This window comes from Ruditapes philippinarum, unplaced genomic scaffold (assembly GCF_026571515.1).
Source record: "Ruditapes philippinarum isolate M1 unplaced genomic scaffold, ASM2657151v2 ctg812_1_1_1_1, whole genome shotgun sequence".
Lineage (NCBI taxonomy): Eukaryota > Metazoa > Mollusca > Bivalvia > Venerida > Veneridae > Ruditapes > Ruditapes philippinarum.
Window position 1 is genome coordinate 656,010 of NW_026862783.1, and position 23,452 is coordinate 679,461.

At 32.7% G+C, this 23,452-nt stretch overlaps 2 protein-coding genes across 3 annotated transcripts; one reads left to right on the forward strand and one right to left on the reverse strand.

The window, feature by feature from the left end:
- Positions 1-1,062: 1,062 nt before the first annotated feature.
- Positions 1,063-10,952, reverse strand: LOC132720210 (cyclin-dependent kinase 1-like). Of its 2 annotated transcripts, none has more exons than XM_060704285.1 (8): positions 10,802-10,952; positions 8,735-8,779; positions 8,158-8,314; positions 6,943-7,066; positions 5,880-6,050; positions 4,860-5,023; positions 4,405-4,546; positions 1,063-3,077 (listed from the first exon to the last, which is right to left on the reverse strand). In XM_060704285.1, the coding sequence occupies exons 2-8, from the start codon at positions 8,769-8,771 to the stop codon at positions 2,973-2,975; spliced, it is 900 nt and encodes a 299-aa protein (XP_060560268.1). In that variant the 5' UTR covers positions 8,772-8,779; positions 10,802-10,952; the 3' UTR covers positions 1,063-2,972. The 2 variants fall into 2 exon arrangements, with proteins under 2 accessions (XP_060560268.1, XP_060560269.1); XM_060704286.1 differs by lacking the exon at positions 10,802-10,952 and adding an exon at positions 10,650-10,673.
- A 4,528-nt stretch (positions 10,953-15,480) lies between these two features.
- LOC132720211 (small ribosomal subunit protein mS34-like) lies at positions 15,481-22,649 on the forward strand. The gene is made up of 2 exons (XM_060704287.1): positions 15,481-15,782; positions 22,223-22,649. Exons 1-2 carry the CDS (start codon positions 15,603-15,605, stop codon positions 22,550-22,552), a joined length of 510 nt encoding a protein of 169 aa, XP_060560270.1. The 5' UTR covers positions 15,481-15,602; the 3' UTR covers positions 22,553-22,649.
- The last annotated feature ends 803 nt before the right edge of the window (positions 22,650-23,452 follow it).

Sequence of the window (23,452 nt, forward strand, 5' to 3'; positions counted from 1 at the left end):
AATACTTATTCCTTATCATCAATTACATCTTATGTGACAAGGGTCATAACTCTTGAAGCAATATTTTTAGATTTATCTCTCTTTGAACTTAGGATTTTCTTTAAGAAATATTATAACTTCTTTACTTTTCAAGGTATCTACTGCAAATATATATTTCTTATTACACACGTTGTGTGACAAGGTTTATTACTCTAGTGTGACTATTTCCAGAATTACTCCCCTTGAACTTTATGTAAACAAATGTTATTTTTTACTATAACTTAATACATAATTAAACATAATTGATTTTTCTTTCATAGTTTTGTCTTCCTTACTGCATCCAGTATTTTATTGTTCAGAGCACATCTACACACATTGAGGAATTTTAATGAAACTTCATAGAAATGTTTACCACTATGTGAAGCTGTGTAGCACATATAAACCAGCTCTAGGTCAAAGGTCACTTAGAGGTTATTGAAAAATGCTTGTCCAGAGCAAAATTACATGCGTGCAAAATTCAAATGCCTGTGGCCAAGGTCACAAATAGGTATCAAAGTTCAGATAAAAATGTGTATTCAGACCATATAGTCATCATTTATTGAGGGATTGAAACACAGATGATCATTTTTATGAATACCATTGTGAAGCTAAGTATTTCGCACATAATTCAGGTCCCTGCTACCAAAGTCAAGATCACATCGAGAGGTCAAAGTTTGTGTACGGTGACCATTTAGTCATCATTCGTTGATGGATTGTAACACGAATGATAACTATCATGACACATGTAATTTAGGTTATTTGCAAAATCACTAGAGATGATAAAATATCAAGATATTGCCCACAGCATATGTTTTATACCAACATCTCTGACAAAAACTTTTGTGACAGGCGTATTTTGCGACAATGTTGCCCTTGACTTGTTGACATATATGTTGTGCTGAAATTCTTGTAATCCTCTTAGCTGATAATTTAATTTATTTATATTAGGACAGATATGGGTCATGTAAGTGATAGTGAAAATAGGAGATAAATACAGGTCCCTGATTGTCTCAGGTCCACATTATAAAAACACAAAGCATAACAGATTGTTGATATTTATTTGTGTTCTTTTTCGCTCATAATAAAACAGACAGACAGACAAACAGACAGACTATGTAAGTGAGAAGGATGTAACAGACAGGTGAGATTGGTACAAGAGGAAAACTTTATAGAGAGAAAATGTAAATAGAAACACTAGAGCAAACATTCACTGATTTAGAACATCAAAAGATTATATATAGTAGTATATATATCAAACATAACCATTCACTCATCACAATAAAATACATCATTTCAATATTCAATTATTATAACTCTTCAAATCCAACTTGAAAAGTTTGAATGTAACATGCCTTCAAGCTAAATTAGTGCAAAAAGCAACTGTATGACATGCACAAATACAATAGATTTATATACAAGTCAGTACGATATGAAAAATTGTTAATATGTAATATTTTGTTATGGTTGAATATAAAGTTAGGAGGTACATGTATATAACAAAAGTATTATTTTATAAGTATCTTGATCTATTACTTCAATTTTGCTTTAACATAATTTTATTCAAACAGACCACATTGCATGTCTTCTGAGATCCTACCCTGAAAAAATCTAGTCTAATGCAAGTTTCAAATAATGATATTCCTATAATCCAAATGTGTTTGGAGTTTACTGCAAAAAATGTAACAAATGCTGTCTCTTAATTCAATATTATATGCATATATAAACACATGGGTAAAACCATTGACCTCCCTGAACTAGACACCAGATTTTTTTATGGTAACAGATTAATGCTGCCAGTTTGTGCATTTTGGACAGCATGCACACCTGTTCTGTTTTATTAGGCATGATACTTTTAGCCTTTATTCAGCATTAAATCACTGAAGTCTTAAAACTGCTATCAGATAGGTCTAAATGTACAAAAGATGAATAACAGAGCGAAAATGATGATCTGAATTTAATGAGATCGACTTATAACTGTGCTGGATGAAAACTTTAAATGTAGGTTATTAAATTACTAAGTGTATATTTACTTCAATAACATAATTTACCAAAATTTACAAAGCAAAACTGTTATATATAAATATATACATTAAGCACTGAATGGTTAAAACAATTCAAAAGCACTCGCACAAAATAAAATACCAGTATTGTCAAACCATGAAAACATAAAAATGTCCAGGTCAAACAGTATTTCACAATTATTACACGTTATCACATATAAGAGATGAACACAAAACAATTTACAAAAAAATAGTAGAAAAAAAAGAAGAGGAGACAATTTGAACACATGATCACTGGTGGTTGTTGGCCTATAATAAGTATAACTTGATACTGAAGGCTAATGGTAAGACTAAGTTTAAAGAATGTTTAACAAGTTTATATATCTTTAAATGATCATATTTCATGCTTCAAAGTGCATTTACTATTGATTCTTTATATCTATCAACACAGAAACGGTACCTATGAACTTGATATGTAGGAATTCAATTGTTTATATAACATCAAGTCTTAAAATGTATGTTACTTCGTTTTATTTTCTTGTCTTTAAAGATATTTTTGTTCTTTTTTGTTCATCTGTTACTAGAAATAATTCCTTTTTGCTCATCATACAAATGCTTTTAAAATCACCTGGTATGATCTAGTTGACTTTACACACTATAAAGCTCCGACAGACAAAAATATACTATGATAATTAATTACCAGTCTCTGTTAATTTCATTTACATCAAAGTTAACAAGCCCTTTAAAAGGCGATTCCTATGACTTGAGAAAAACTGCATAAATGACTGTGATGGGTTAACAAGAACAGCGCATGAGAGAAAACAAACATGATGCACAACAAGTTGGGTTTTTTTCAGCACGTAGATGTTTCTAGTCTTTCTGTTTTACAATTACAACGTTTGTTTTGAGCATAACAAAACCACTGGTTATTATGACACTGCTATCTGGTCATTGTTAAGATCTAGCTGGTAGAGCAGATTTATCGAGGTTGGCAAAGTATGGGTGATTTAATGTCTCTCTTGCTGATAACCTGAGAGCAGGGTCGTATATCAACATTTGCTGTAATAAACAAACGGAAATTATATATCATAGGTGTTCTATCTACAACATCTTTAATTAAATCAATAACAATTTAAAATCTGAACAATAAAATCAGTTTCCAATCTCAAAACGTTAATATAGGGTTAACGCACGTTTTTCCGTGTTATAACGTCTGCAGAGTCCCGATGAACGGTTGGTGCCCGAGCCCGGTAGGGCGAGGGCTCCAACAGTTCCGAGGGACTCTGCAGACTTTATAACACGAAATAAACGTGCGTTGACGCTATTATAGCATAAAATTTTCAAACAGATTCGTGATGTATAGTTTATACAAAACACAATTACATTAAATTCTTGTGCTTGGACGGTATTTATCCAATTCTATGTTTTACTTATGCGTTTCATTTTTCCGGGGCCAACAACGAACCGAAAGAAAATTTTGAATTTTAATTGATTTAACAAAGCTTGGCCTTTGGAGATTAATTATCTCAAGAAAAAAAAACGTTACATTACTCTACCCTCTACCCAAGACAAAACATGACCCTCAGAAATTCTTAGAGTGATTTCAGATCAGTGACATCAGAATCGGTTTTTTTTCAAGCAAACAAGTTTAAGCATTCTCTCAAAGAAATATAAAGAGCATTTATCAACATTAACATAAATAAAAAACATTTTCTCATATTAATTTTGTGTTATCTAGTTTTGTAAGTTAATCGGAGTGTTAACCTGAATGACAGGTAGATTCTACTGTATTTGTTTACATTGACAACTGTCCGTTTCTTAGAAAGGGCGACAACCAAGATGTCTATACGCCGTTTTTCCGGCATAGTTACTGGAATATGCGACTGAGGCCCTCAAATCAATAAATTTCAATATAACAAGAACGCATGACTCTTCGGCAAACAGGCCAAATCGTCATTTTTTGTTTGTTTGTTTACTGGGCCCTGTATGTATTGCGCATAGGTGAAACCGGGCTATAACAAGAGCGCGTGACTATGTTAACACATGGTTTTGGTCCCGTTATAACATGGGCAAAAGAGGGAAAAATAGCCGATTTTATGCTATAATAGCTTAAAAAACCTTGAGCACCTTTAACTGGAAAATATATTTTACTTTATATATTTAACTTACTCAATTCACATGAAAAGCTATATGCTAATCTTAATCACCCTTCTAATAGATTTTCCTCTAGAACTATTTATGGCCAAGAACTAGTGTCATGTGCATAAAACAATTTTCTTAACATAGTTATGTACGAAACCATTTAGGTTAAATTGTGTTGAAATAAATCATGACTACTTAATCATTTTTATCATATTTACAAATCAATATCTATGTCAATAATTACCTGTAAGAGATCAAGGCCTTGATTATCTAGCTGTTTTACACAGCTCTGTAACTGGTTGGTCTTCCAGCAAGGAAAGGTTGGTTTATAATCAGGTAGACTAGTCACTCCAGGCCATGTCTCTTCTGTTGGTGTCGTCAGTGTTCTATATACGGTAGATATAAATGGCAAAAATTTTGAAGGAAAATTACCATTTTGATGGTAATTTAAAGTCCTTTTTTTAAGTTTACATTAACATAACTTTCACCCAATAATCTAGCTAAACTCAATAATATGATATTCCCTAGGTTATTATGATGTAACATTTTTCGAAATCTTCTTTGGTACATACTGTAATTTTACTTAAAATTTTACTTAGCTGGCTAAGTATCAACATAACATTATTATACTGAAACAGAAAAAATGCACAAAAGGAAATATTGTGCAACGTGTAAACTGAAAAATAATCAAAAACTTACCTGAATATTCTGAACAGTTGATCAATTTCTGAATCTCCATGGAAGAGAGGTCTCTTTGTGACCATTTCAGCGAATATACATCCCACACTCCATATGTCAACAGGTGTAGAGTATCTCTGTGAACCCAGTAGGATTTCTGGAGCTCTGTACCATAGTGTTACAACCTTTATAAAAGATAATACAAATGTTATGTTGTTATTAAACTTTAACTGTTAACATGAAAAAATATTAATACTTCAGTACCACATATATGTATTATTATACAGGATTTTCAAGTGTTTCCATCATTCAGTTCTGAAAAAAATTCATCTCACACCGAGGGGCCCTAATGTGTAGGAGTTGCACGCCTTAAATTACAAGAATGTCATTTTGCCACCTTTATGGATGACATTTAGAATAAGTTACAAATATTTGTACTTCCACATGTATAACAAAATAGATCAAAAAGGTACATCAGGGGGTTGCCAGAAGGGGGATGTGCCCCTTCCGTTTTGGGGGTTTGAAGGGGGGCAGAAGTCCCTCATCGCCAAGAAAATTTTGGACATGTGACAGGCTAAAAATGCCAGCGTTGGTTACATGTTACCTTACGATCCACCTGAGGCCATAATGGCCTCAGGTGGATCGTAAGGAAACATGTAACCAACGCTGAAAAGCCTTTTACTTCATCTCAATCCATTGAGAAGTTGCAGCACTTTGAAATCATTTTTGATGGAAAAAACCAATGCAAAATAGTGATTTTTGGCAATTTTGAGACGTCCCCCCGTTGCCATGGTAACAGGAAATTTAATATTCAGCATGCTGTTACAGAGGCTATGGTCCGTCAAGTTTCATCAGTATTGTAGCATTTTTCATAGTTCCAAAGCAGTTTGAATTTGTAACAGGAGGCTTTTCAATAAAAACGGCCGTTTTTCACAATATGTTCATGAGGTAAAGGGTTAACTGGTCAGGATGAATGTTACTTTCAAAGACATAAAAAGAAATGTAAGTATGTAAATCATAATCAATGAGTAGAAGGTATACCTCATGGGTGTATACCCTGACTGGAATACCAAATGCTCGAGCAAGTCCAAAATCTGCTAGTTTTATCACACCATTATTGTCAATGAGGAGATTTTGTGGTTTGAGATCACGATGTAAGACACGACGCTGGTGACAAAATAATATTCCCTGTGTTATCTGATATGTGTAACTCTGTAAAATAGAAACAGTAAAAGTAACCTACAGTTCAAAGCAACATTTCAGCATAAAGAAAATCTATCAAAATGGCCTGAACAATCCCATATCTTATAAATTACATCTAATGAAAGCAGTGTTCGAAATTAGCAGTAGTCCTATAGCCCCTGACTACTAAATTTCTCCTTGGGCTACCAACTTTTCACAGTAACAAGCCCGACCAGGCTACTGTATTTTCAGAGGCAATATAAACAACTGTTTTGATCAAATGAATTGTGCTAGTGAAATGTCTTTTTGGCTAGTGAATATTCCAATCTCGTAGTCCAACCAGCCTAGTGGATTCAAATCCTAATTTCTTACACTGTGAAAGTATATTTATTGACAAAGCCAAAAGATTCTTTGTACTGTCTATATAATAAACTCATTATTAATTAACAATGAAGATACTGATCATTTCATCCGTACAAGTCATTTTCATCAGTACAGCAATTTACATAATTCTCAATAAAAATTCAACATCAATATGTAAATATCTTGGTTAATGAAATCCAACTTATAATCAACACTACTTGGTATAAATATGTTCTTGACATTTCAAATGTTCAGAGATTGTAGAACTGAAGTTTGACTTGTTTTCAATGAAGTGGCAAGTGAAATAAATGATCTTAAACAAGATGATCATAATCTAAACTTCAAAAGTACACTGAATCATTTTTGGCCAATTTAGTCTACCTTATCAAATCATTGTCATTTACATTCAACATGAATTTTTTTAACCAATGGAAGATATTTTTTAACCAATGGAGGATAAATGACTTAGCCATTGCCAGAATTACTTGTTTCTTTTCAAACTGACAATACTTTGTGAATTTAAACTAGAGTGCCTTGATAAAAAAATATAATTTCTTACCTTGACCAACATTTTGTCCATATACTGCCCACTTGGAATGGTATCCATGTACTTCTTCAGGTCCATAGAAAGAAATTCAAACACAAGGTAAAGTTTATTCTCCTGCATTAACACATCTTCCAAGCTGAAAGAGCAGAACAAAAACAGTATAAATGTGAGATAATGAAAAGAATTAAATGCAGAACATTCCTACATCCATAAAATCATGCACTTCACATGTGTAAGTATTGCCTTTCAGTTAAGGTTTGTATTCTTAATATGTTATATAAATGTCTACATTGATCAGCTTATAAGAATCTTACACTGGCTGCTGGTACAGACCAGAATATCTAGCTCGAGGGTAACTGTTTACGGCGGTAACGAGGCTCTGCCGAGTTTCCGCTTAAACATTTACCCGAGAGCTAGATATTCCCGTCTGTACCGACAGCTGGTGTTTGATTCTTTTTCTTGCATATTACATATCAATTATTTTCAGAACAGAAATTACGAAACCTGATATTCTCATTACGCACTTTTTTCTTATAGTAGCGTATGAACGTACAACTTCATTCATAATGGTTAAGTGACATCATCCTAAGAACGCAATTCATTCTTAAACGGTGCACGGCAATGACGTCATTTAAAGCAAGCGACTTGTCTTACATGGGGGGTGTAAGACAGGGTTTTCTAGCACTCCGGTGTAAACGGTAGATAATCCTGTCTGACATGCAAGAATAAAGCTGCACACCTCCGGATGAGCCAAAATACACGTATTTAAAAAAAACAAAACTTTAATTAAAATGTACTAAATTTTAAGAAAAGTAATAAGATACAAGTAATAATTTATATGTTATGTGCGGTTAATGACTGATTTTGCAATATCACCAAATTTCTACTGCATGACTAACACGGTAATCCCTATTTTTGCATGTAATGACCTTTTTAGTAATTATTTACATGGAATGTTAGTAAATTACTTAAGGAACAACTCTATGGACAAACATACGTTTCAAAATACGCATACATCTACTTGAAGCACAGTAACTCTTTTTTTTATAATTTTAGGATCAATTTCCTCTTCACCCCATGCTTACTTTCTTCCATATTTTCTAACAATTGTAAGCAGTTGAAATCTCTCAACAAATCTTCCAATTGGCAATATATAGGCTAGCACATTTTATAAGTGAAGTTTTTTTTTCAAATGAGAATTATAGAAAGGAAATGGTTGATATTTACCAGACAATGTTTGGATGCTGCAATTCTTTCAACAGAGATATTTCCCTGATAGCAGTTGACGGGACTCCCTCATCCTCACTTTCCAATCGAATTTTCTTTAAGGCCACAGACTTGTTAGTCTTTTTGTTTTTTCCCTTATACACGACACCATAAGTACCTGTAATCACAGTAATGTAGAATAAAAGTGGCCTGATCATACTTCTACAATAACAGCACAGTCCACTGGATCACAAGTTGATTTGTATTTTTTTTTTTACAAAGAATGTTTGATATCTATGCTATTCTTGGTCTGAATTTTTGTTCATTACTGACTTTTACCTGGTTAGTGTTGTTAATGGTCTAACCCCGCTTTGAATTTATTAGCATTGTTCATTGTATGAATTTCAAAATAAAATTGAAAAAAAAACAAACAAAAAAACTGAGTGGCAAGGAGCCAGGTCAGTTTAAACCGTTTAAAGCATTATTGCTGTTTCTTTAGTAAACTATCTTTGTCATTAATGATAATTATCACCATCATCCATCTAAAAATCTGATAATGCTGCATAAGAAGACGAGATGAATCATGAAATGTACTCACCTTCTCCAATTTTTTCTATTTTCAAATAATCATCCATCACTGCTTCTGAAAGAATGATATTTTGTTTAACAAAGTAAAACAATAACTTTTAAAATGTTAAATGAACACTTATATAATGGTAAACCTCACCATCCCAAACAGGTTTGGAACTGACTTTCATGTATTACTAACTACTACATGTGTATTGTAATGTCGGTCTATTTCTTCTATAAGTCATTGTTCAATATAATTGAATAACACTTGAAATGCTCTGAGAAACATGAGTACTAAAACTGAATTCAATCCAGATAATGGCTTAGGTTTTTTAATTTATACTAAGGAAGTGGCTAGCCGAACGGGCCCGTACGGCTAGCCAAAAGTTCTAGCCGTACGCGAGTCACGTACGACTAGCCAGGACACACTGTATTGGCTAGCCGTACGGCACTTTTCAAAATTATATGGAAGTCGAAAATGCATGCCTTGTTGGCTACAGTAAAGAAAGTACGAATATCTATCTTTGTCATCTCAAGATGTCGAGAAAAAAATAGCGTTTGTTGCAGTTAAAGAACATCAATTGAAATAGTTTACAATTTTGAAAATAATCCTTTTCTGTTTCATTAAGTTTAATTTTCAAATTGAAAAAAAAAACAACAAAAAAAAAAAAACACCGAAAATAATTGTTGTTGGGCTCTGATAATTGCGTCAATTACCGACGGTATAGTTCTAAGTTTGTCAATCATTAAGGAAAGTTTGCATGTTCCATGAAACGCATTCTAAAATTCTATTGTCAGTCCCATGGTAGGCTTTAATTAAGGCTAATTAATTGATTGTGCTTTTATGTTCGATATTTATCTAACTGTATTTGAAAAATATTTTTGCTTTTCACCGTTTTTTTTTTTCAGAATTCTTTTTATTTATTTATTCCCCTCTGATCATTATTTATTCAATCCATGTGCTTAATTAACAAAAATGATTTAACAATTCATCTTTCATATATAAAACAACAAATCATAAGCATGAAAATCGAGGACGTTATAACTTATAACATGCAACTTTGACACCTTTATCAAGATAGATTATACAACGCTTGTTCGTATTTGATTTTTTTTACAAAATGGCGGAGCATCTTTATTAAAGTGTACACACTAGTATAACAATATGTAATATAAATCCGTGCTAGGACAAATGCGGAGACTTGATTAAAATCATCGTTTAAAGACACAAAATAACATTTGCATTTTCGACTTCCATATAATTTTTAAAAGTGCTGTAAGGCTAGCCAATACAGTGTGTCCTGGCTAGACGTACGTGAGTCACGTAAGAGGTATTGCACACTCAATGTCAAAATTCTTGTAATAATATAAAACTTCCACAATTTAAGAAAAATAATGTAATTAATTAATTACAGAAGAAACCTGCATTTATTCTTGATAAAAAAATCTACTGATTGACGATCACCAAACCAAAAAATTTAATAGAATTGACTGATTGAGCGTCAACCACTGGACAAAGAAAACACAAGATCTTTTTTTTGAGCCATCTGGGTTTAATGGTCATCTGGTTTTAAAGGAAGTTTATTATCGGCAGACTTTGAAGGAAAATGATCCAATTTGAAACCAATGTCACTAAAAGCAGTGTCTTTTTTAAATAACATTCTGGGAAATAACTTATTAAGATTCAGGGAATAAAACAGATAACAATATGTATTGTACAGTATATATAAAAGGGCAATCAACTGGATACAGCCGAGGAACTGATCTGGTCCATGGACCATGGTGCTGATTAGTAGTTACAAGTGTTCTGATGTAAACTAAACAAGTCTAAACATGCTTTATTAGAATAACATTGGATAAAATAAGAATGCCTAACAGTCAACAACAATTTTACAATCGGTAGAAAATAAACTGTCAGTGGACATTTCCCGTTTTAAGTTCACCTTCAAATTTCAAAATTTTAGTCGCATGCAGTAAGTTAATAGATCAGGCACAATGTAACGGATTTTCGTGACATGTCGTTTGAACATAAATTTATGACAAAAAATGAAATGAGTCATCAAAACAAAATCGATATGGATCTAATCATATTTACCGTATATATATAAAACAATTAGGTTAGTGGTTGATTAATATTTATCAAATTTTGTTATTAATTTTTTGTTGTTTCTTCTTTGCCGCTCCTAAAATGATGTTCGAAATAAACCAATCCGATTACGAGAAATATCTGCCTCGTTTCAAAGCAAAAGAAGATGAGTTCATTTTCTAACAGGTGTATCGGGTCAAAAGAAATACGGATAAGACTACAATGTTTAACAGAACAGAAACAAATTGAAAGTAACAATCATATAAGTTATTAAATTAAGTCAGACTATGTATTGCAGGATACAAAACAAGATAAAGTGTTAATATGTGTGGTCATTTAAATATAAGACTATAATTAGCTGAATGGACTTGCCTTAAGGATATGGCTAAACTTTTACCAAGTAGAAAAATCTCAAAATTTATAGGCCAAGGTTTCATGAATTTTGAAAATATTTTTTATTAGGGCTAAAAAGATTAAATTAGCCATAAATGTTATAATATGAATATATGACCGTTTAGAACACGGTTAGGCTTCCTGCCATAGCAACCGGTGAGTCAACCACAAAGCTAGTCATAGCATTAATAATAATAATAATAATAATAATAATAATAAAAATAATAATAATAATAATAATAATATCATTATTTAAAAAAGGTTACACATTAAGAACATACAATAGCAAATTCATCCAATCATATATATTTTATTTCCAATGTGGACTTCTGAAATAGAAAACAACAACAGAACATGCATCTATAGGTAGAAAAATGAATGTATAATATGTAATTTTTAGAATAAGACAACTCATATACTTTCGACAGACACTCAACAATTTTTTTAAACATATACGTATAAATTGCATCATTCGTTCGTTCATTTATTAATACATTCATTAATATGAACATAAAGATATGTTTTGTATTTTTCCTTAAAACATTTTTAAATAAAAGGTTATTAACATTACGAATATTTAAAGGTATACAGTATTGTTCCAAATGTTCATGCCATAATAAGAAAATGTGTCTTTAATATAATTCGTTTAAGTTCTTGTCCATAATACAATATCTTTTCGTGACCTAGATCTTAAGTTATATATTTTGTTGTCGGATAAAGTCACCAGTTCTGTCATGTAAGTCGGTTCCATATTATTTAAAGTTTTGAAAACAAGCACCGCCGTGTGGCATTTACATCTAATAAGTACGATAATCAGTTAAGAGCTTCGAATAGCTTCATTGACGGAGATCTTTGTGGTTGCTGTAAAATGATTTTTTGCAATTCGTTTTTGTAATTTACAAACATTATTTATGAAGTTTGTGTTTCCTTTACCCCATATAATACAACAGTAGTCCATAATTGGCAATATATATGCATTGTAAAACAATAATTTCATATCAAAGTTAAAAAAACACGATATTTTTTTCAATAAAGCAATTTTTCCGTTTAGTTTTTTTTACAAACATAGTCAATTTGCAAGTGCCATTTTAAGTTGTTGTCTATGCAAATACCCAGGACTTTTTGATCAGTTACATTTTCAAGAACTATTTCATGTATCTTAAGATACAATTTTCTCATAATATTTACTTTTTGTATATAGCCTGTTGATTGTAAAATTTATTGTTTATATTGTGATTACAATATTTACAGAATACCTAGATAGAAAGAAGTTTATCAGTATATTTTATTGAAAGTTAGTAGGGTATATGTGAAATATTCGTCAAACCAACTAAAAATAGCAACATAATATTTTGTTTCTAGATGTACGTAAAATTCATGTATAGATCATCACTGTCAACAATAAACCACTTATAACAGTGTACAGTGGACAACCTCTCAAAGTCTATGGCTGTATCAATCTCCCTTGTACATATATTGGTCTAATCTGTACAAAAGAGTTTTACATAGATACATATTCAAACCCCATTCTATAGGTGTCCAAATGTGCCTTAAGTTTAACTTTATCAAGTTGAAAGGTACATAATGTAGTGTAAATTTAATGTAGCATTAGTTTTGAAACAAGAAGCAGTCAATATCACTAGAAATTGAACATTTGCGATATTCAAGTTAATAAAATTAAGTCGTAAAAATGGTCGTTCATTGAACACCGCCTTTCCTTGTTGATCTTGTTTATCATATTTCATTATTCTCGCATTTCTTTCATTTTCTGTAACGATGCAAGTCAACCTTCATGTGTTGCCTGGTCACTGTATGCATCTATATTGTTATACGTACCTATTTTAGGTTGGATAGGGTATATGTAAGTGAAAACATTGCAACCTAAACAAATTAACTGAATGCTAAAATCAAGAACAGTACGTTACAGAGATTTAAATGCTTATCAAGAACTTTGATCATATAGTGGGTACATTTTAAACCGAAATTTAAGTTCATCTAAGTTAATTGATTCGATATAAATCTATCACAAACATGTTCAAGAGGTGACATTCAAGATGGAAATGTTTGGCAGTAAAGCTATTCAAAACGGAGTTTCGACATGTAAGAATGTCTAGTATGTCCAATTCAATATCTAAGAAGAACAACTTGATCAGACCCACTCTCCGTGTTAGTATAAAGTGCGATAATATTATGAAAATCATATTAAACTCCTTTTGCGATTTCATTTTTTTTTTTCCAAAAAAAAACAACAAAAAAACTAAGTCAGTCAATTAAATTATGTTGGATCCCAAAGCCCTTTTCAACACTGAATGGACAAAACTGTATTTATTGAACTTCATGATATCAACCCTTGTCTTGATAAATCAGAATTTCTATATCTCCTAGCTGAAGATATGGACATTATATACCGAATATTTCAGCGGCATGTGTTAAGAAGGAACCGTGACTTGTGGCATTTGATAAAGAAACGTGGAAAGAACTCAATTCCTATCTTGTACTTGTCGCAGTGATAAATGCAAGTGTTATGGCAGAGTCGTTCAGAAGGAAGATAACTTTATAAGGGGTCCTTACTTTCACCAACATGGATATATGCCTTTTTTAATGACAAAGATTGTGTTTTTGTACAAGTGCACATAGATGCAAGTACACAACTCTTAGAAATATAATTGAGATAGAGAAGAATGCCCGACGTGCTCGACTTTTTCGAAGATAATAGCTAAAAAGCTTTTGCTACGGTACTGTTGTCGTTGACGTTGCTGGTGCCGTTGCTTGTGCCGAGAACAGTGACTTTCAAGGTCAATTCTTTGGATATTGCTTGATTGTTTTGCTGTAATTGTCTATAACTTTGTTATTTTTGAAATATTGTCATCAAACATGGACATACGCTCCCTTCGCAGCTTACTGAATGCACTCACGCTACTTCAGACGTAAGAAGTGAGCGTTAGTGAAACATTCGACCGATGCGCAGGAGAGTAACATGGACACAACAATCCTTTGGAGTAGACTTTACAATAGATCAAACCGATTATAACCTATTATCAATGACTTTTATTTTTACTTGGGTAAAAGAACACTTTTACAAAAATTGACATACGTTTAGTAATACAAATATGACCTTCACCAATAAAAATATTGACCATCAAGATAAAATAGTGAATTTAACTTAGATTGTCATAACTTTGTTATTTGTTTATTTATTTATTAGATCGATTTATACTTGAAAATGTTGAATTGTTATGATATGATCTAAACCTTAAATTAACCCTGACCTTGAACGTCAATGTCAAATATTGAAATTTGATTAAATGAATAAATTTTTACTTTGTTGGAAATCACAGGTATGCGTTTTAAAAACGTTTAAATAATGCTTTTAGAGCATGTCAAATGTTTGTTACCTGAAGAAAGTTGTGCTAATTGTAAAATTATTAGTCATAAAAAATGCGAAATGTAGCAATTAATCACTATAACTGTACTTACTGCCAAAAACCAGTACCGTCCATGAAAAGGCTCAAAGGCCGCCCTTCCTTGTTAATCTTTGTTTTTATATATTTCTTCAATGTATATACATGTTCATGTGTGGCACAAGGTCCAGGAAGTCGGAATGAAGCCAGCTCACTTCCGTCGTGCGTTAGTTTATACATCATCATAACATGAGTATCTGCTAGTATGTCCAAAAGCTCCTTGCAATCCATTTGTCAATACTCACACTACATGATTTGCCATCAAGAACAAACAATGAATCTAATCACCTACATGGAGCAGCAATGGATTAACCACTTCATCTTCTCATATTAGTCATGGTCTTTGTATGGTCTTAGCATTCGCACAGACAACGACTACGAGGATAAACATTTTATAAAGCTGTAATTATACTGAACTTTATATACACGCGAGTTTGGAATTAATTGCTTTTTAATATCTTACAAGAATTATTATCATTATTGTACAAAAATATTATTTTCTTATGTTTCCATTTTGTACCGTTTGTAATTACAGGTTTGTACCTGTCTTACAAGTGAGGCTGAATAAGTTGAGTATTCCTTACTTCACCTCAGAGATGGGATTTCTACCCGTCGTATACGTCGTGAAGCACATTATTTTGAGGAGAAAAATAGGGAGCATTGGAAGAAGTATTCTGCAAGGAATTGTAATTAAAAAAGAATTATTTAATTTATATAGGTGGTCAACACTTTCCTGTAAGCCTTTATCAAAATTCTTATTCGTCAGCAGTTTCCCACATTTTCTATAACGTCATCTAATTCGTCAAGAGTTTAGTAAATTATAGCACAGATTTCAGAATATGTTCTTATTTTTCCCATTAAAATAATTTTAATCAAATCGAGCACAGGACTGTCAGTTTGTCATACGTTTTCGCAAGTAACATTGTTTTCTGACAGTTATATATAATTAAAAAAAAATGCCGATACATTACATCGGCAGAGAAAGTTACTTTCATGGGAAATCAATTTATGAAATAGCAAGAAATCTGAGGAATTTTGGAGAGGGTCGTTATGTATATCGTGTCTCATTTAGCAAGCGATACAAAGAACCCTCGTTTTACAAACTTAGAAGAGTAGTTCCAGATATGAATGCAAAGGTAAATACACCAAATCACAATGACAATATTTAACCCCTCTTCTTAAAAGAAAGGACTTGTAAATTTGCCCTTGACCTATCGGCACATAGACTGTCAAAACAGCGAATTGTTGCATCCATGTCCTATACACAGGCAATTGTACTATGGCGCAAAGGTGACATTTGTGCGTTTTTATCTATCTCATGCACACGAGCTATTACAGCGAGGCCACAAGTTACAAAGTTTTAGCAACGAGATAATTTTGTGGCACAAGACTGACAAAGAGATACTTTGTCATGGCCACAAGTAGTTCTGGCTTCCAAAACTTTATAAGCCGCTCTTTAACATTTTTGTTTTTCATCTGATGCGGCATTAAAGTTTTGGATTAGACCCGTTATGAAACCTAACCAGAATAACATAAGTTGATTTATTCTTGTTTTTCACTTGCAAATACACTTGACCAATCAATTCTTGTGCATTTTACGATAAAACAATCATTTTAATATCATTCTATACCAATTAAAGTATCAAAATATTGATACCGTCATTAAAATTGCCTATTTAACTGTAAAATATCAATTTACGCCGACTACAGTTGGCCATGACATTCAGGTGCCACGCGAGATCTCGTATGACGTCATTCGCGGGAACAGATTTGAATAGAGTCGTGTAACTATATTTAGAACATTTTGTTGACATGATTTCGATACTTTTATTCAAGATAATGTTTTTATTTATTTTCATTAATTTTTTAGTACTTAAATACGATTGTATTGAATATAAAAGTCAGTAAATCACCTTTTTCAATACCTTTAAAAGAAGTAATTTATAAAAATATTGGAGGCCCATGGGTTCGTAAAGGTCAATCTCGTAATCACGTGATCAAACATTTTGGCAATATGGCGGCCAAGTGCCGAAAATTTTACCTGTCGAAAACTATTAGGTAGTTTATGTTCGTAATAAGATTTTTATTTGTCCATCCTTGGCTTATCAACAGAATATATATAGTTTTATCAAGGTATGCTTCACTTTACTTCATGGCATGTTCGATGAATAAATACGAGCGTGTCAGATTCCTGGCACGATTATTGGTGGACTTTCCCTATGGGGTTATCTTCAGCGTTCACGTCATGTCATAGTATATAAACGGGTACGCTGAAGACCTTAAGCTAGGCCACAAGTTGCTAGGTCTTGACCACAAGATAATTAGGTCGTACATATATATAGTAACTTTTGCCGATTCAGAGTCAACTCGTCCCCTGGTCAACTCGTCCTCTGGTCAACTCGTCACCTTTTTGGTCAACTCGTCCCTTGGACAACTCGTCCCCTGGTCAACTCGTCCACCCCCCAATAAATTATCATAGACTGTTAAAATAATACATTATAAAATTACTGAATTTGACATATTTTGACGCTTTTTGTATGCGAATATTTGGAGGTTTTTTTTGTTGTTAATTAAATATATCATGACACGTGCCTTTGGTTATTAAAGTAAACACATAGTAATTTGATAACAGGATTAAAGACACATTTGCCTCTGTGGTTGGATACGTATATACATATTAAACAGAACGCGTGTCTTTAATTAGAAATTATACAAATCGCGTGAAAATCGTGCCAAAGGTTGTTATAAAATTTTATTTTCCAAATGTCGACTTTGTTTTTGATGGTGTATGGTCAAATATGTGAAAATGTTGAATTAAATACAATTAATACATTCAATATGTTGACTTGTATTATACAAGAAATTCTGGAACTCGGTTTTATACAGCTCCTCTTTGAGATCAATTTAAAGATTTATTTATGGAAATTTAATATTAATCTTTACTTATTAATCTTTACTTATTATTAGATGGCAATTGAATATTTAGTAATAACTTTATGTTTTCAATTAGTTAATATCCACGGCAAATATCATTGTACGGATTTTTTATTTAAAAAAAAATAATGAAAAAAAAATACTAACTCTTTCAAAAGGCATGTATGTTTATACAACTCCTATGATAATGGACCATAATATTACAATGAAATTCAATTTTAAAAAAATCAGAAACAATTGACAATTTCACAACAAACAATTATCATGTTTTTTAATTGACACGATCCTTCTATAATGAGATCAATACGCACCGACATAAAGTTTTTAGCACTTCCAATTTCTGTTAATCTGTCGTCAGTCTTTAATCCATTCAGGGAGGAGGTAAAAATCAAAGAGTTGGACCTAATTTTAGTTTTAATTATCATTAAAACTCCGATTAATTAAACATTAATTGAATGTTTGCAAAACTTACCTGTCTTTGTAATTTTACATCAAAGCTATGCCTGTGGGTTAGATAAAGATCATTAAAATTTAACGTAAAAAAGACGTTATTTTATTAATATTTCGATATCAATCAAATTCATTATAAATTTTACATAAAAAGTACTATTTAAAGACATTGATTTACAACATAATAGTGACGAATAGATCGAACGTAGGGGACGAGTTGACCATATTAGGGACGAGTTGACTCTTTGAGGACGAGTTGACCAAAAGTAGGGGACGAGTTGACCAAAAAGGTGACGAGTTGACCAGAGGACGAGTTGACTAGGGGACGAGTTGACCGGATTGCACTTTTGCCCATGAAATAGTATCTCATGCACATGACTTAATTATCTTGTGGCCACGACTTAGTAACTCGTATTCATGACAAAGTATCTCTTGCTTCTTGCGGGCACCAGTTCATCATCAATGTCACAGGTTGTATTTGTTCACTATTTAGGGGAGAAGATGTGTAAAAGGCCAGATAGCTCAGTCAGAAGAGCACTGCCACAGAACAGTATTCTGAAGGTTCCTGGCATGAGTTCTGGTGAGGCTGCAAATTGTTCCAGTCCTTGGTTATTATCCACAATTACTTTAAACAAAAAATTTCAAAAGAATACTCCTTAGCTTGGCCTCAACAAAAGTTATATACAATTAAAAAGTTGAGTGCATTTGTAGGTCACAGGAGTTAAAAGTAGACTACAAAAATTGAAATCTTTTAAAATTGTCTACAATGCCCAGCATCATCTGGTAATGCTCAACAAAATATATGTAAACCATGCTCTTGTCATGGGGGTTCTTAGTTTATATAGACTTATATACATGTATATACTATAGACCTATAAAGGAAAGTACATGTAAGTCTTCTTTTGTGAAGCTTTATTGTGAAGCTATATATCTGTTACATACTTGGCAATTTCCTGTCCGCTCAGTATCTTTTGAAGCAGTGGAAGAAATTGAAACTTGATTTGTATCCACTTATATGGGAAACTACATTTAAGTCTTATTGTGTGAGATTAAAAGGACAAGAATTTTATATTTGGCATGTAGCAATGCATCTCAACAAAACTGATACACATCATTACTTTACCTTGGATAATTATTTGCCCTAGCCCGGGGGTCACATGATTTATGTAGTTTCATATTGGGAAACACGTTTTAAAAGAAGCGCAAAACTACAGTGCTCAGAGCTTAGATGTTTGGCATTTATCAGTAAACCACTAAAAAAATGATAGTAATCATGCTACTTCATTTTGGGTCAATATTTGGCTCACCCCAGGTATCAGTAAACCACTAAAAAAATGATAGTAATCATGCTACTTCATTTTGGGTCAATATTTGGCTCGCCCCAGGTGTCACTTGATTGATCTAGACTTACAGAGGAATCTGGAAACCATTTAAATATCATGTAACTCAATTTTTTATGGTTTTATATCATAATTATAATGCTCAAATGAAGATTTATCAATATTGTAAGTTCCAAAAAGCATAATTTGTAAAGATACCAAATTTACATTTCATGTTAAAAAAGGGAGGTAATTAGATTTTTTTTATGCCACCGCAGCATCTGCGATGCGGTGGCATATAGCGATTCACCTGTGTGTTTGTGTGTGTGTGTTCTATAGATTAAATAGTGAACTTAAAAAATCTTGTGAAAAACCACTAGTCCAATTTCAACCAAACTTGGCAGGATTGATCCTTGGGTGAAGAAGTTGTTCAAAGAATTTCATTCCATACAGAAATTCTGGTTGCCATGGCAACCAAAAGGAATTATAAGAATAAATTTAAAAAATCTTCTTGTAAAGACCCAAAAGGCCTAGAGCTTAGATATTTTGCATAAGGCATTGTCTGGTAGACCTCTACCAAGATTGTTCAAATTATAGCCCTGGGGGTCAAAATCGGCCCTGCCCTGGTGGTCATTGATTTTCACTATATGTACATATAGCAAAACCTTAAAATACCTTCTTGTAAAGACCCAAAAGGCCTAGAGCTTAGATATTTTGCGTAAGGCATTGTCTGGTAGACCCTTACCAAGATTGTTCAAATTATAGCCCTGGGGTCAAAATCGGCCCCGCCCCGGGGGTCATTGATTTTCACTATATGTACATATAGTAAAAACTTAAAATACCTTCTTGTAAAGACCCAAAAGGCCTAGAGCTTAGATATTTTGCATAAGGCATTGTCTGGTAGACCTCTACCCAGATTATTCAAATTATAGCCCTGGGATCAGAATCGGCCCCGTCCCGGGGGTCATTGGTTTTCCTTATATGTATATAGTAAAAACTTATACATGTAGTAAAAACTTTAAAAAAATTTCTTCTAGTAATTGACAAATGCTAGAGGTAAGATATTTTGCATGAAACATTATGTAGTGAACTTCTAGCAAGATTGTTTAAATTATAGCCCTGGGGTCAAAATTGCCTTTGCCCCGGGGGTCATTGATTTTCAATATATACATATAGTAAAAAAATCAAAAAATCTTATTGTCTGAAGGTACAAGGCTTAGTGTTGTATTAATGCGGTGGCATAGCATTTTTCTCAAATGCAATCTTGTTTTCTATAAATCTCAGTCAAATTTTTCAATAAGAAATGAATGCATTTATTTTAATGATTACATGTAATGTGGACAAATATTTGCAGTACATATTTTACATATTCTTCGATGTTTGAAACTTGTTTTAAAAGCATTTATAAATTATATACATGTGTAAATATATAAAATTTCACTTGAGTGTGGTTACAATCTTAATTACAACATAAAGGATCTTTAAGTGTTCAACTATAACTCCAGACCTCATATATTTTGCATGTAGCATTACCCTGTGGACCATCACAAAACTGATATTTATGATGGCCCTTGGGTCAAGTTTGGCCTCGCCACTTGGATCACTTGGTTAATATAGATTTCAGTAGAAAAACACAGTCAACAGCAATGCCCAGAGCCTTGATATTTGGCATGAAGCATTGCTTAGTTGACCTTTACAAAAATTACATAAACACGATCCTGGGGTAAAAATTTGACCTACTGTAACCCTGGAGGTCACTTAGTTTCTTATCTTTAGATACATAAAATAAACATATCTTGATTTTTTAACTCCGAAGTCCTAACTATAAAAGCCAAGAGCTTAGATATTTGCCAACATCAATTTGAACTTTTCTACAAAAGTTATGTTCACCTTGACCCTGAGGACAAAATTAGCCCTGCCCAAATGCCCATAAGCCTTATGTAGACTGATGTCTATTCTTTTTATGAAAATCAGCAATGCCCAGAGCTTATATACCGGTAATTGACATGCATCATTGGCTAGTAGACCTTTTTAAAAGTTTTATGACTTATTCACAAAAAAATGCTCCCACCTTGGGGTTATAAGGATAAGGTTAGTGAATGGGTCTCTTTGAAATATTATCTTTGATTAGTCAAACAAACATGGTTAACATACTAGTACACATAATTTACTAATTACCAATTTGTCTAGAAGTGATTAACTCATAACCCATTACTGCATGAGCATTTTGTGAAAAATGACTGTTTTCATTGAAAAGCATCCTGTTACAAGTTCAAATTGCTATGAAACTATAAAAGATGCTGCAATATTCATCAAACTTGGCACAAATGGTGACTGGTACCATAGCCTTTGTAACAGCATGCTTAATCTTAAATTTCCTTTTACCATGGCGATGAGGGGACATCTCAAAATTGCCAAAAATCACTATTTTATGTTGATTTTTTCCATCCAAACTGATTTCAAAGTGCTGCAACTTCTCAATGTATTGAGATAGAGTCAAAGGCTTTTCCGCATTGGTTACATGTTACCTTTTGATCGACCTGAGGCCAATTTTAGCCCCCCCCCCCCCACAAGTCCAAAATCTTCTTAGATCTTCAAACCTCTAAGCAGAAGGGGGCACATCTCCCCTCTCGCACCCCCTGGATGTATCTTTCTGATGGGGGCAGCACTGCAAAAAAGTAATCACTTTCTCAAACCAAAACAAGTGTTTTGGGCATAAATAGGACATTTTTTCACTATTTAAGGCCTCAAGGGGGGTATTGAAACTTGAAAGTACGTTGTTTCGCGTATATATGAGGTAAAGGGTTAATCCAACATGATTTTTGAATAAGTGTTTCACAAGATTCAACATTATGTACTTTTAACTATTTCAGGGATATTGTCGAGGAACAGCTACTGGTGAAAAGATTTTCCGTGGAGTGAATTATGGCCTGTGTAACATAGATGCTGGACAAAAACTTGATTGGCGTCTTATTCCAAAAGACGAAGAACAAAAATGGATTGATGCATTTAAAGAATATGAACAAAAACCTATACATAAACCTGTTATCCCAAGTATTTATAAAGTTCCATGTCTTTTAGAAATGGTATTATCTGAGGAAAAAACAGTGTATGAAATTCCATTTGATAGAGAAGAAGCAACTAAACTTAAAGTAAAGATTAAAACAGGAAAATTCAATAAAGCAGTGTTAGCAGATGGATAGGAAATCAACTTCTTACAAGTGTATGTACAGTTAAAATACTGATGAATGTAAAAAGATGAATGTATTATCAAACTCAAATAAATGAATGTTTACTTTTTTTATTTACTTATCATTACATATTATTAAATGAGTGAAATAATTTGGAATGTTATTACATGTATATGCACCTGGTCGTCTGTCCTCCTATTAGTAATTTTGTGTCCACTCTGTAACTTTTGAACTGATGAAAGGAAATAAAAACTGCTTGGCAGAAATGTTTAAAAGAATAGGTGCGAAGCATAGGTCTGATCTTCCTGAGGTCAAGGACAGAATTTTCTGTCAGCTCTATCTTTTGAACCCATAACAGAAAATTGAATCTACTTGATAGAAATGTTTTATTTAGACTTACATAGAAAACAAATTTGTGTGAAAGTACAAAACCCAAAGTTTAGATATTTGGCAAGTGGCATTTCCTTGTGGACCTCTACAAAACTGCCATTAATCATGCCCCTTGGGTCAATTTGTGGCTAAAGTTGAATTTATTTAACTGAGCAAATCCATTACACAAATCCAGCAGATTTAAGGGTTAAAGTTTGTTTTTCAAAGCAAACATGTGACCTCCAAGGCAGCCATTATTGACCCTAAAGGCATGATTTGTGTTAGGCAGTACTAAAATGATCTGCGCATTATAAATTTGGGAGAAGACTAATGTTTTGTTTGTATATAAATATTAAAATATATATCAAAAAAGACCCCTGTGGCAGAGGACCAATGCATAGATCCCTGACCTGTTTAATTCTAATTATCAAGTTAGCAGATTCAATATGAATTTCACCACAACATATTTGTTAACAAACCAACCCATGTCAATGTTTGTGGTTAAATCTATCATTATTCAAATGAAAGGTCAGAGTAGGGATC